Below are 12,731 nucleotides of genomic sequence, written 5' to 3'. Positions count from 1 at the left end.
TCCTGGGAAGTGAATATGTTGAGCTACAGTGTTTGGGGCTGGGGCAGAGCCCTGAAAAGGCAGGTGAGCTGGCATCTGTGTCCTCCCAGCATCACAGGCCTCTGCTGAAGGTACCACATTCACCCTGGGGACAGAAGGATTTGGTCCCTTGGGGCTGGTCATGGGTGTTGCCAGGAGTAGGTGCTGAGCCAACAGAAAAAAGGGGACACCGGAGTTCCTCTTAACAAAGGCTGCTTTGGCTACAGGCTCTCAAACGCCCCGCATTGTCCTGGCATTGATGAGGAGAGCATCACTGGGTACACTCTGCCTAGGTCAGTCCTGCTGTAATGCACCAGGCAGGAAGGACAGTGAAGAAGTTACTCATATGCCCAATGAGTCCCAGAAGCACAGAATGTTGCCCCCCCATGGCAGCACTGGCATAGATGTTGTCACTGACCCAGGTGATCTCCTCCAGCAGGCAGGTCTTTGGTGTGTCCCTCTCATTGCTCCCTGCAGGCATGCAGATCCCCTGGGAAGGAGAGAAGCACGTGAATTTCAGAGAAGAGAGAATAAACATGGAGGTGGAGGTGACCAGTGTCTGCTGCTGGAGGGCATGCCTGTGGGCTGCTGCAGGCAGCAGGCTGTCAGGACTAGGCACTGGTAGGCTGCAGGGAGCCTGCCCAACAGCCCTGGTGAAGAGGCGGCTATATGGACAGGCTTCCCAGTTTCAAATGTGTTCCTACAGTTAACTTCACAACCTGTAAGTCAGCTGTGCCAGACAAACTAATGGAAACACTGGTTTGACTTCTTTTGGTGGCTTTGTGAGCACATAACAAACGACGTTACGTACGTCCAGACACCAGTGGTCATTGCTGGTCATATTCCTTTATGCACATAAGTGGCGCCCAGCCCCCCAGTGCTGCCTGCAGATTCCCATGCACGTGTGGGGCGTGGGGGTTAAGAGGAGTGCAGACTTGTCGCTGTGGGAACAAGCTGTGCCAAAGGTGTTGGAACTAGGGCAAACATCTGGGAGTGACGGGAAGAGCTGTGTGCTGAAGGTGAGGGTTTACCTTTACCTCTAAAGTTAGAGGCTCTCCTTTTGATTCCAGCAAGTGCAAAGGCAGAAAGAACCAAGAACAGGCCCTCATGGTCTGCGTGGGTGATGCGGGGTCTTGTCAAGAGTCTGCATCAGCAGTGCCATGGGGGGTGCTTGCTGCCTGAGCACCCCTTCCCCTGCCGTCCCCTCAGGCCAGGCCAGGAAGAGAGAAGGGAATCTGCACCACTGTGACCCTCAGAATGAGCCTGAAGGGGTCTGACTGATAAGGGAGCAAGGCCTTTTTATCATGCTGACACCCAGCAGAGCATGGCTGCCCAGTGTGCAGGGCCCTTGGAGCTGGTTGCAACACGTCACCCACACAAGCTCACCCACACAAGCGGGCAATCACTGTGGGCCCCTTGCTGGTCTGACCCCTGCTGCGACCTGTTTGTCCCATGCACCCTGTGGCCTGGCTCTGCTGTCCTGTTCCTTTGTGTGACCTGTGGCTATGTTAATGTCTGGCCACACACTGGCTTTATCCCAGCCACTCACTGGCTGATTTGTCCAAGTTTTACTGCAATTATATTTCAGAGTGAAAAGAATGTAACCTAGCAACATTTATTTTTCATGAAAATAAGAGTTTACTTATTGTCCTAAAGAAGCTTGGAATTTAAGACTTTATAAGACATAATTTTTTTAAAAAGCTAACAAAACCTATGACCCCTTTGTGACTAAGAAAGGGGGAAAGAAAGTATTTTCAAAATTTTATAAAGAATGGAAATGTATGATATTGTTCTTTAAAGGAATTTAATGTTAAAATTTTATTTTTTTGTTTGAGACAGTCTCACTGTCACCTCTAGTAGAGTGCTATGGTGTCATAGCTCACAGCAGCCTCAAATTCCTAGGCTCAAGTGATCCTCTTGCCTCAGACTCCCAAATAGCTAGGACTACAGGTGTGTGGCACAACGCCCAGGTAGTTTTTCTATTTTTAGTAGAGATGGGGTCTCACTCTTGCTCAGGCTGGTCTTGAACCTGTAAGTTCAGGCAATCCACCCGCCTTGGCCTTCCAGAGTGCTAGGATTATGGGTGTGAACCACCACACCTGGCCTCAATGTTGAAATTTTAAAGAAATGTTTGGTAATTTAATTGAGAAGCTTCCTTTCCCTGGAAACTATTCATTCATAACATCTCACACCCTAAATGTCCTGAATAGTTGAGTCATTACAGCCTTTGTAGAAGGAATTTGCCCATAAATCAACCTTCACGTGTTGCCCAGATGTCCATGTTGGAGCACTGAGAGATGACACATGTCAGAGGGGATTTTGTTCCCCCTTCCTACTGACAGGATGGCCCCTGTGTTTTCTCCATTTGGCTGAGATGAAGTGAATGAATTTCAGTGTCCTGGCAAAATCACTTTGACTCTTACTGAAAGCATTGGGAAGACGGCTACTGGGAAATTACTTATTCAAAATTCAAAAGTTTCTTAAAGTTAAGGTGTTTGTACACTGTTTCCCACCTCTGCTCTTAAAGGAAGAGTTCCTGGGCTGCTCAGCTCAGCAGCTTTTTTCTTGAGGATGAACATTAGGCTGCTGCCAGCATCCACACAGCTGGGTCCAAAGGTGACCACAGGCAGCACATCCCTTTTTTCCCCGGGTTTGTCCGTGTCATAAAGTTCTTAAAGGCATAAGCTCAGACGTGAGACTTCTAATCTTGTGTGACGGGTCTTTGTCAGGTCAGAAGGTCAGGGCACCCTCTGGAGTACTCTGAGACCCTCGCACTCTGCCTCCCCCATGGTCGCTCCCCAAGTCATTCTGCAAACTGCCCGTGTGAGGTGCCGTGTGCACTACTCGTGCATAGTCTCGTGGACTTCACACATACGTGCACACACAGTTTTCAGCATGGTCATACTTTTCACAGATGAAAACGGGGAGTCAGCTTCAGGTAAAGCCTGGTAAATTTCAATTCTCTGAAATCTGCTGTGGAAAAGCCCTTGCTCATGGCTCTTACCAGTTTCAGAGTATATCTCCCTTCTCTGAAGTCCTTCAGCTCTGAGTAGGGGAGTTAATAGCTTAATGCCAGGCCATCCCCACATGGGACAGGCCCCTGTGGGTATCTTGGGGTGGTGTCCTCTGGGGGCTCAGGTATAGCCCCCAAGTGCCGCTGCTGCAGGCTCAGTTGTTCCTTGCAAGGTTTTTGTATTTAAAAGCAGCTGTGTTTATTTTCTTTAAAATAACCTGTATATTATTGAGAGCAAGCAGTGTAAATATTACTGAGAAGTTACTGCAGGGAATTTTGTGATGGTTTGTATGGATTTTTAAGAAAATCTACATACATCCTTTTTTATGATGGAGAGGACTGCACCGTTGACCCCCTCCTATGCTACGAGGAATGTTTTAATGATTGTTCTTTTTAAAAGCTTTGGACATTCAGCAGATGGCTTTAAAGAATGTATACAATATCTAAAGTAATGATAACCCTACATCCAAAGATTGTTTTGAATTAGAAGAATTCTGCATTACCTGTTCTTGGTAGAGCCAATCAGAAAAATAAAGAAAAATGGTAGCTGCATCTTGACCAGACTATTTCACACATAATTTAAACCTTGTAGGGAGACTTGGCTTGAGGCCCAGCTCTGGTATCAAGGGTGTGATTGCTGGTCACTGTCAATATTCTTGACTACTTGCTGTGCAAAGCCACTGAACTGTCTGGGTTCCTGGCTGTCTGGTTATACTGTGTAATTTTATGCTGGCCACAACTTGTCATATATTTTATTTTACAATAAGGAGTCATAGAATCCAGTAGTGTCTCTGTGTGCATGGACACAGGTGAGCCCCCTCTGCAGCCTCGGTGAGGGGGCGTCCGCAGGACATAGCTGGAGTCATCTAAGGAAAGGACATTCCAGAAAAGCAGTCATCAGACACAGACCACCTGTAGCCGGCTGTACCAACACACCCCTCCCCTTCTGCAGTGAGACAGCAGTCTTGTCACATACTTAGTTCTGGTTTATAGAAAGTTAGGATAGGTTGTGAAGAATACTCAGATCACTGTTTGCTACATTTATATCACAGAGCTTCAATTAAAATGGATCTTAAAAGATTTTAGGATTTACCTTTAGTATTAACAGCTTATCTACTGACTTATGTTAGGATTCAATACCAGTTAAGTGGTAAGAATTAATTCATGTGGTTTTCCTAAGGTAATAGTTATAAAAAGCAAAGCATCCGTGTAGCTTCTCAACAGTTATTCTTAATGATTTTTCTCACAAATACACATTCTTGAGGGTGAATGTCTCAATCCAGCTATTAGACAAAAACACACTATGCCACACTAGGAGGGCATAAATACATGAACAGAGTAGAAACGTGGGTGATTTTCCTTAGCTGCGACAAGTTTGGAAATGATTCATAGAATCACTTCTGTCACAGCTAAGGATCTCAGTAGTCACGTGGTAACTGCTCAGAGAATAAGCTTGTATAAATTTAACTGGTGTTTAATTTTACCATTCTAATACTAAATGATAATGTTCTTCACAAGGCAAGTTGTTGAGTACAGCCTCCCTGGTCGCTGGTGTAGGTCTTGGATCTGAGGGGCAGACCCCTGGATGGGTCATCTTCTGTCAGACCTGTGTCCTGAAGAGAAAGGCCTTGCTAGTTGAGCGGCTCACGCTTGCTTTGAAAACAAACAAACAAACAAACAAAAAACAACTATGGCTTAGTTTGAGGCTTTTTCTATTTCAAAGTGTGTGATTAACTGTTCATAACGATTGAAGTGTTACTTTGTCAAAATATTTATTCCTTTGTGTGACATGCTAGATTCCCTTGGGTGTAGCTGATCATTTTTATTTTGTAAATACTACCTAACTTTACATAAACCATATCATAATAAACTATTTTTGCATCACCCTTTGCATGCTGTGTAAGGAGATTTTGTTTCAGGGAAAGGCATTTGCAAAATAAGCATTTAGGTCAAAAGTCAAAACTGGGTAGGAACCTAGAGATCTATGATGTATCTTTTTAAAGTTCTATTTATAACCTGCTTTTTGTGTGTTTGTAAAAGTTTCAGATTAGTTTTCAGCATTTTAAAATTAGGATAGTTAGCAGGGTGTGGTGGGCCTGCTCCTATAGTGCTGGCTATTCAGGAGACAAGTGGGGAGGACCACTTCAGCCGAGGAGTTTAAGGCCAGCCTTGTCTCAAAAATAAATAAAATTAGAAGAGCTTACATAAATATTCAGGTTTTATGTGTTCATAATACAAACCATAGTAAGAATTTTTTTTTTTTGGAAACAGTCTCAGTATACCGCCCTCAGTAGAGTGCCGTGGTGTCATGTCTCATAACAACCTCCAACTCTTGGGCTCAAGCAATTAATTCCCTTGCCTCAGCCTCCTGAGTAGCTGGACTACAGGCATCTGCCTCAGTGCCCAAGGTCTCCCTCTTGCCTGGGCTGGTCTTGAACTCCTGAGCTCAAGCAATCTACCCACCTTGGCCTCCCAGAGTGCTGGGATTATAGGCATGAGCCACTGTCGCTGGCCCATAAGGAAATATTTTTTATTCAGAATTCAATTAATGGATACTGCCTCAGTTAGGCAAATGTTCAGGGGGCTAATGGGACAGTAAAATACTGGTGATGGTGATGCCTTCACCAGTCATGGTACTATAACTCACCAAACCTGTCCTTCTTATTAATAATTCACAAAGAAACATTTTACCTTTGTTTAGAATAGAAAATGCATTTTATACCAAGACCCAATACACACACCAACCCTAAATTTAACAAAACTGCACTCTTAATATAAAACACTGGTGTTTCTGCTCTGTTTAATTTTTTAAAATTCTGGTTGTGACCTACAAAAATAAGAAAGTAGGGGTCATGATATTGTACAGTTTTAGAATGAAATGTGTCAAAATGACTGGGAATCAAAACAGAAAAAAATTCTAACTTTCCTGATTAAAAATTAACTTGAGGAATTTACAAAACTTAGCCAAAGAAAAGGTACAGACGTAAGGTACATATTTTCAGTATGCTATTCCATTTGTTTAAGGATTTTTAAAATAATTTTTTGTCAATTGAAAAATTATAGTTAAGTGTATACTACAAAGTTTGTGGATGTTAGCCTGTTTTTGTTTGTTTGTTTGTTTTTTTGTAGTTTTTCTCCAGGGCCGGGTTTGAACCTGCCACCTCCCGTATATGGGGCCGGCGCCCTACTCCTTGAGCCACAGGCACCGCCTGAATATGTATTTTATGTATACATATATGTATGCATTTTGTAAATACATATATGTATGCATGTATATACACACATGCATACATATATGTATTTACTGGGGGTGCCAAATGTGGATAGTTTTTTTTTTTTTTTCCAGTTTTGGCTGGGCCGGGTTTGAACCCGCCACCCCTGGTATACGGGGCTGGCGCTCTACTCCTTGAGCCACAGGCGCCACCCAAATGTGGGCACATTTTAAGAGATGTTATCTATGTATTTTCGTAGTTGAATTAGGGTAGCAATGTGTAGTATAATGTTTGCTCCAATGAAGCTATTAGTCACAAGAATGCTCACATACTATGGTGAGCAGCAGGGCTCTCTGAAGAGAAGTGGAAGTGGCATAGCCATACAGGTGGATGCTGGCCAGCGTTGCTCGGGTGGTAGTTCATTGTAATCAGAAGCATCTGACACTGATGGTAAGCACCTTGTAATTACAGAAGTCAAAGTGACTTGTATTCATCTTTTGTCATCAGCATATATTGAGTATTACAATTTTAACATAGTTTTTTCCTTAAAATATGAATGCATTTTTTAGCACTTTCTGTATATATATTATTTTTAAGAAATGGGAGTTTCACTATGTTGTCCAGGCTATATTCAAACTCCAGGATTCAAACATTCCTTCCTTCTCAGCCTCACTAGTAGCTGGGGCTAAAATCACACACCATGATTCCTGGTTTAATTGTTTTAATGTATGTAAGTGCACTTTTAAAAAATCAATTGGCATTAAAAAATCCAAAGCCTTTTTAAGATAAAAAACCCCACTAAACTAGGAATAGAACTTGTAGTATGATATAAACTATATATGTTAAAAGAGCAAAAGCTTTCTCCTTAAGACAAGCAGCCAAGACAAGGGTGTCTACTCTCAACATTTGTATTCAACATTTTACTGAGTCTAGCCAGAGCAATTAGGCAAAGAAAAAGAAAAGGCATCCAGTTGGAAAAGGAAGAAGTAAGACTATCTCTGTTTGCAAATGAAATGATGTTAGATATAGGCAATCCTAAAGATTCCACAAAAAAAAGTTAGAACTAAGGAATTTAGCAAGTTTGTAAGATAAAAGATCAATTGTATTTCTACATAATAGTTATGAACAAGCTGAAATTGAAATTAAGTAAGCTATTTACAATAACACCACAAAATAAATCTTTTAAACAAACCAGCCTATGCAACATAGCAAGACCCCATCTCTACAAAAAATACAAAAATTATCTGGGCATGGTGGTGCATGCTGTAGTTCCAACTACTCAGGAGGCTGAGGCAAGGAGGATAGCCTGAGCCAGGGGTTTTGAGGTTACTGTAACCTGTGATGATGCCACTACACACTGCACTCTAGCCCAGGCAATGGAGTGAGACCCTGTCTCAAAAAAAAAAAAAAAAAAAAGGCTTGTTCACTGAAACCTACAAATGTTGAAAGCTGTTAAACAAATGGGAAGGTATCCCACATTCATGGATTGGAAGATAATATTGTTAAGATGGCGATATCCCTGCTTTGATCTATAGATTCAACACAATCCCTATTCAAAATCCTTGCCAATTTTTTTTTTTCAGAAATTGATCTGCTTGTCCTAAAAGTCATATGGAAACATAAGGGACCCATAATATCTAAAACAATGTGGTTTCAAAATTTACTACCAAGCTTCTATGATCAAGACAGTGTGCTACTGGCGTAGGACAGACATGTAAGTCAGTGGAGTTAACGGGAGACGATTGAGAGACCAGGAAAAAAGGGTCCTGATATTTAAGGTCAATTGATTTTCAACAAGGGTGCCAATACTCACAATCATCTTTTCAACAAATGGTGCTGGGACAACTAGATACACAGATGCAGAAGAATTAAGTTGGATCTCTTACCTTCCACCATACACAAAAGATAACCTCCTGGATCATAGGCCTAAGTATAAGTGACCGTAGGTTTGGCAGTTCTTTCTTAGCTATGACATCAAAGCATAGGCAACAACAATAAAAATAAATGAACTAACTAAAAACATAAAAGTTATACATGCTACAAATAATTTAAGAGATTACTCAAGGGCCGGGCATAGTGACTCACACTTGTAATCCTAGCACTCTGGGAGGCTGAGGTGGGTGAATTGCTTGAGCTCAGGAGTTCAAGACCAGCCTGAGGAAGAGTGAGACCTCATCTCTAAAAATAGCCAGGCACTTGTGCAAAATAGCAGGACATTGTGGTGAGTGCCTGTAGTCCCAGCTACTCCGAAGGCTGAGGCAAGAGGATCTCTGGAGCCAGAGAGTTTGAGGTTGCTGTGAGCTGTGATGTAACAGCTCTCTACTGAAAGTGACAAAGTGAGACTTAAAAATTACTCAGATGGAAAACATTTGTAAATCATATTTCTGTTAAAGAACTTGTATCCAGAACATAAAAAGAACTACTAAAACTCAACAATATACTTCCTGGCAACACCAAAATGGACAAAGGGTTTGCACAGTATGTTCTCCAAAGAAGATACACTAATGATAATCAGCACATGGAAAGTCAGCATCTGTTCAGCGTGAAAATGTAAGTCAGAGCTACAGAGAGCCCACACCCACCAGGATGGCTGCAATTAGAAAGCCAGACAGTAGGCTCAGTGCCTGTGGCTCAAGTGGCTAAGGCGCCAGCCATATATACCTAAGGTGGTGGGTTTGAATCTAGCCTGGGCCCGCCAAACAATGACGGCAACCAAAAAATAGCTGGGCGCTTTTAGGGCACCTGTGGTTCCAGTTACTTGGGAGGCTGAGGCAGGAGATTCACTTGAGCCCAGGAGTTGGAGGTTGCTGTGAGCTGTGATGCCACAGCATTCTACCCAGGGGGGACAGGTTGAGGCTCTGTCTCAAAAAAAAAAAAAAAAAGAAGAAAGTCAGATGGTAAATGTTGTTGGGGAAGGAACTCTAGTCCACTTCTAGTGGGAATTTAAACTGCCACTGCCACTTTGGAAAATAGCCTGGCAGTTTCTCATGGTTAAACAGCAAGTCACATGACCAGCAGCCCCCACTCCTGCTTGAAGACTTGAAGACATGTCTGCAACATGTACACAAATGTTCACAGAAGCTTTATTTGTAATATCCCAAAGGAGGAAACAACCCCAGTGTTTATTAGCTAATGAGTGGGTAACAAAATGTGTTAGTCTCCATACAAGGAATATTATTTAGCCATTATTTAGACAGAAAAAGTACTGTCCATTCGATAGCAGGATTTTCCCTTAGCAACATTGTGCTGAGTGAATGAGGCAGACACAAAAGGCCACATGTCATATATGTCATTGTGTTGATATGCAGTGCCCATAATAGGCACTTCTATGAGACAGTAGCTAGTGGCTGCTAGGAGCTGGCAGGTGGGAGGAGGCACTAGAGAGTGCTGTTAAGACAGACTTTATTTGGGGGGGGTGATGGTCACACAACTCTGTTAATGCACTAATTTCACTGAATTGCATACTTTTAAAGTGTGAATTTTATTATGCAAATCTTGATAAAGTGTTGATTTTAAAAATAATGGTTGCTTTCAAAACTGATAGGACAGTTTTACATACGTCGTGAGGGCAATAAGCAGTGTGCGCTGCTATTATAATTTTTTTAATCACGTGTTAGGATTTAAAATGATTATTTTAACTTAATTTTGATAATGTTTAATGCATACAGCATACTTCCTAAGCTGTGTCACTGCCCCATAATTAAAATGACAAAATCAAACCCAAACCACTGCCCTGGCAGTGAGAGCCCATCCTGGGCAGAGGCAGGCAATGGGCGGGGAGAGCTCTTAGACACTGTCTTGTAAAGCAGCTGTCAAGCCTACCTGGGGAATTTATTACTTCTGTTAGTTTCTCTAGGGGGAAGACAACAGAATCTGTAGGCAAAAAAGAGAGACTTGAGGTGACATAGATAACTGCAGTCCCCTCTTTGGGCCTCTGTTTCAGGCTGAGTCACTGCCTGTGTGTGGCCTATGGATCTTCTCAGCCAGCTGGAGCTGAGGGCTTGGCTCCTGTGTCAACACAATTCTGGGAGCTCCTGAGTGAAGTATAAATTGCCTCCACTTCTGAGGGAGATTTGAGTACACTCCCTCGGGAGATTTTTTTTTTTTTTGGCATTTTATTTTTACAACAAGTTCTTTTCAGAAGTTTATTAGTATGTGGAACTCTATGAGATTCAATTTCCTTCTGTTCCTAAGATGATGAAAACAATAAAAGTATTAAATACATGAAATAATTTCACATTTCTTAAAACATTCCTGTGTAGATAGTATGGGGCCCCATGTTCCTCTTTGAGGGGTTATCTTGACTCAGAGTTTCTAAACAGCTGTGTATATCAGCCCCCCACCAAAAAGTTGTGTTCAGTCAAGAGTAGCCACTGTTTGACTCAGTGAGAAAAAACAAAGATACACATTATTCACAACACAGAGTAAAAACATTTATTTGAATATATCTAAAGTCCAGCACTATGTGACATCGTTCAGGGACACTTTCTAACTTCTCCCATTTTCTTTTCTGAGGGAGCTGGAGTTGATAGCGCCAGATTAAAAAAACATAAGTTTAACGTAAAACTGTTCCTGGTGATTTCCAATCTGTATATAATACTTTACAGATTCAATTAAATTTTTTAAATTAACTTCCAAGTTGCCTAACACTGTAAGTCAAAGGTACAACTTAAAAGTACCAAGTGCTGTCCAAATGGCACTGTCAGCATGAGCTGAGGTGAGACCCATACATGCATTCCACAGACCTCATGACACAAACGTGAGAAAATGGTAAAATCATAGCTTCAGATGTCATTCAAGCTAACTATATAAAATATACATTATAAAAACTGCTGCTAAAAAAAATGTAATTTGGAACATTCCACAAATGCATCACACATCTCATCTTTATGTTCTCAGACGACCTGTGAGCATAAACTCTGTGCTGAGAATGGACACACAGGAAGGTACCACAGCCTGACGCTGCTCCCTGGCCCTGCCTTATCCCTCTCCATGGATGAGTGACTCAGGATTGATTATACTGAGCCAAAAATGTCAGTTCCCTAAGTCCATGGGTGTGAATGGCAAGATTATTTCTAAAACACACAACAAAATTACCTTGAACATGAGAATCAGAAATTAAAGGCACAACATGGAGAAGACAGAAGCCTCTGGCTGCATGCAGCCCGCAGTGGCGCTTGACCACGTGTAGACAGGTCGGCTGCTCAGGATGGGCACTGTCATGTACCTTTACAGAGTAATTATGCAAGGAAATCCTTCAGTGCACAGGCTGTCTGTGCTGGTCACTACTTCCTGAGTCCCCTTTCCTCCTCTTTGGTGACAGTGAGGGACCCAGGAGGGTCTTCAAGACAGGGAGGCTGGCCCAAAGTGGGAGAAGAATTCTCAGGGAGATGCCAAAAGGGCCAATTTGGACAAAGTTGGCTAAAAGGATAAGAGAATTTTCTAAAATTAAAAAAAAAAAAAAAGGAATCAGATGTCTGACCTCAAAAGAGGCACTGTGCCTTTTCTGTGCTGCAGTAAAATCCTTCAATTTTAATCCAAGCTGCAGGCAAAGCTCCTGGAAGTGTACCTGTGATAAGCTTTGGCTGAATTTATTTTTGGTGGACAGAGAAAAAAAAAACAGACTAGTCCAAAATAGTGGACATGCTATAAGAAGAATTTTCCTTTCCTTTTTAACCCCAAACATTCTTCAGTTCAATTTAGCATTCTAATGAATGAGAATTTAGTTCAAATGATTTGTTCCAATGTGGTGTCAGGCATGAGTCACAGCAGCCTACAAGGCCTCATATGGAGTAGGTTTGATTTTGACTGGAAGCACCACAAGTCCTGCGACAGGGACACTCTGTCCTCTAGCTCTGAGGATTGGAGATTATAACTTCAGTGACTTCTCTTCTTTTGTGGGAAAAAGGTATACTTTGTAGGGTTAAACTCCTCCCAAATGCGTTCAAATTCTTCCAGAAAAAGCCTGACATACTCCTCGTCCTCCATGATCAGAACATTCTCTCTGTTGTTCTGAATGGCCTGTGTGGTCCAGTTGAGCGAACCAGTGATGAGCACCTTCTTGTCCACGATGGCAAACTTGTGATGCATGTAGCCCAGGTCCTGGTCGTGCCGAACCTGGATACCTGAGGAAAAGGCAGAGGGTTGTCTCAGTTCAGCACAGAAGTCCTGGCTGCAGGCTTTTCCTACAGCTGCTAATTCTGCTCTCTGTTCCCAGTCTGATGGGAAGGACTTCCCCAGGGGGCAATGGCTGGGCTCCCAGGAGGGACTCTGAGAACCGAGGAGAGCCAGGGCATGTAAGTGGGAAGCCCCAAGGGTGGGACAGCAGCAAGATCATGGGTCCCCTGCTCCTCAGCCCCTAGCAGATTCTGTCTCTTAACAATACTTGATTTCCTCTGGGGAGCAACCCATCTATCAACCCTGGGTTCTGGGTAAGAGCCACATGGTCATCAGCCCTGTCAAAGGTGATCAGAGCAAGAAAGTGCATG

At 42.6% G+C, this 12,731-nt stretch overlaps 1 protein-coding gene across 1 annotated transcript in view; it reads right to left on the bottom strand.

The window, feature by feature from the left end:
• Nucleotides 1–10,687: 10,687 nt before the first annotated feature.
• The window catches only part of PLD6 (phospholipase D family member 6), a 4,421-nt gene continuing 2,377 nt past the window's right edge, over nt 10,688–12,731 (bottom strand). Inside the window, exon 2 of the mRNA XM_003800720.3 lies at nt 10,688–12,368. Coding sequence (XP_003800768.1) covers nt 12,121–12,368 — 248 coding nt within the window. The 3' untranslated portion in view covers nt 10,688–12,120. The remainder of the gene's footprint in view (nt 12,369–12,731) is intronic.

The sequence above is a fragment of the Otolemur garnettii genome, unplaced genomic scaffold, assembly GCF_000181295.1.
Source record: "Otolemur garnettii isolate 467f Iridium unplaced genomic scaffold, OtoGar3 scaffold00182, whole genome shotgun sequence".
NCBI lineage: Eukaryota > Metazoa > Chordata > Mammalia > Primates > Galagidae > Otolemur > Otolemur garnettii.
This window is presented reverse-complemented; position numbering and strand designations above follow the sequence as displayed.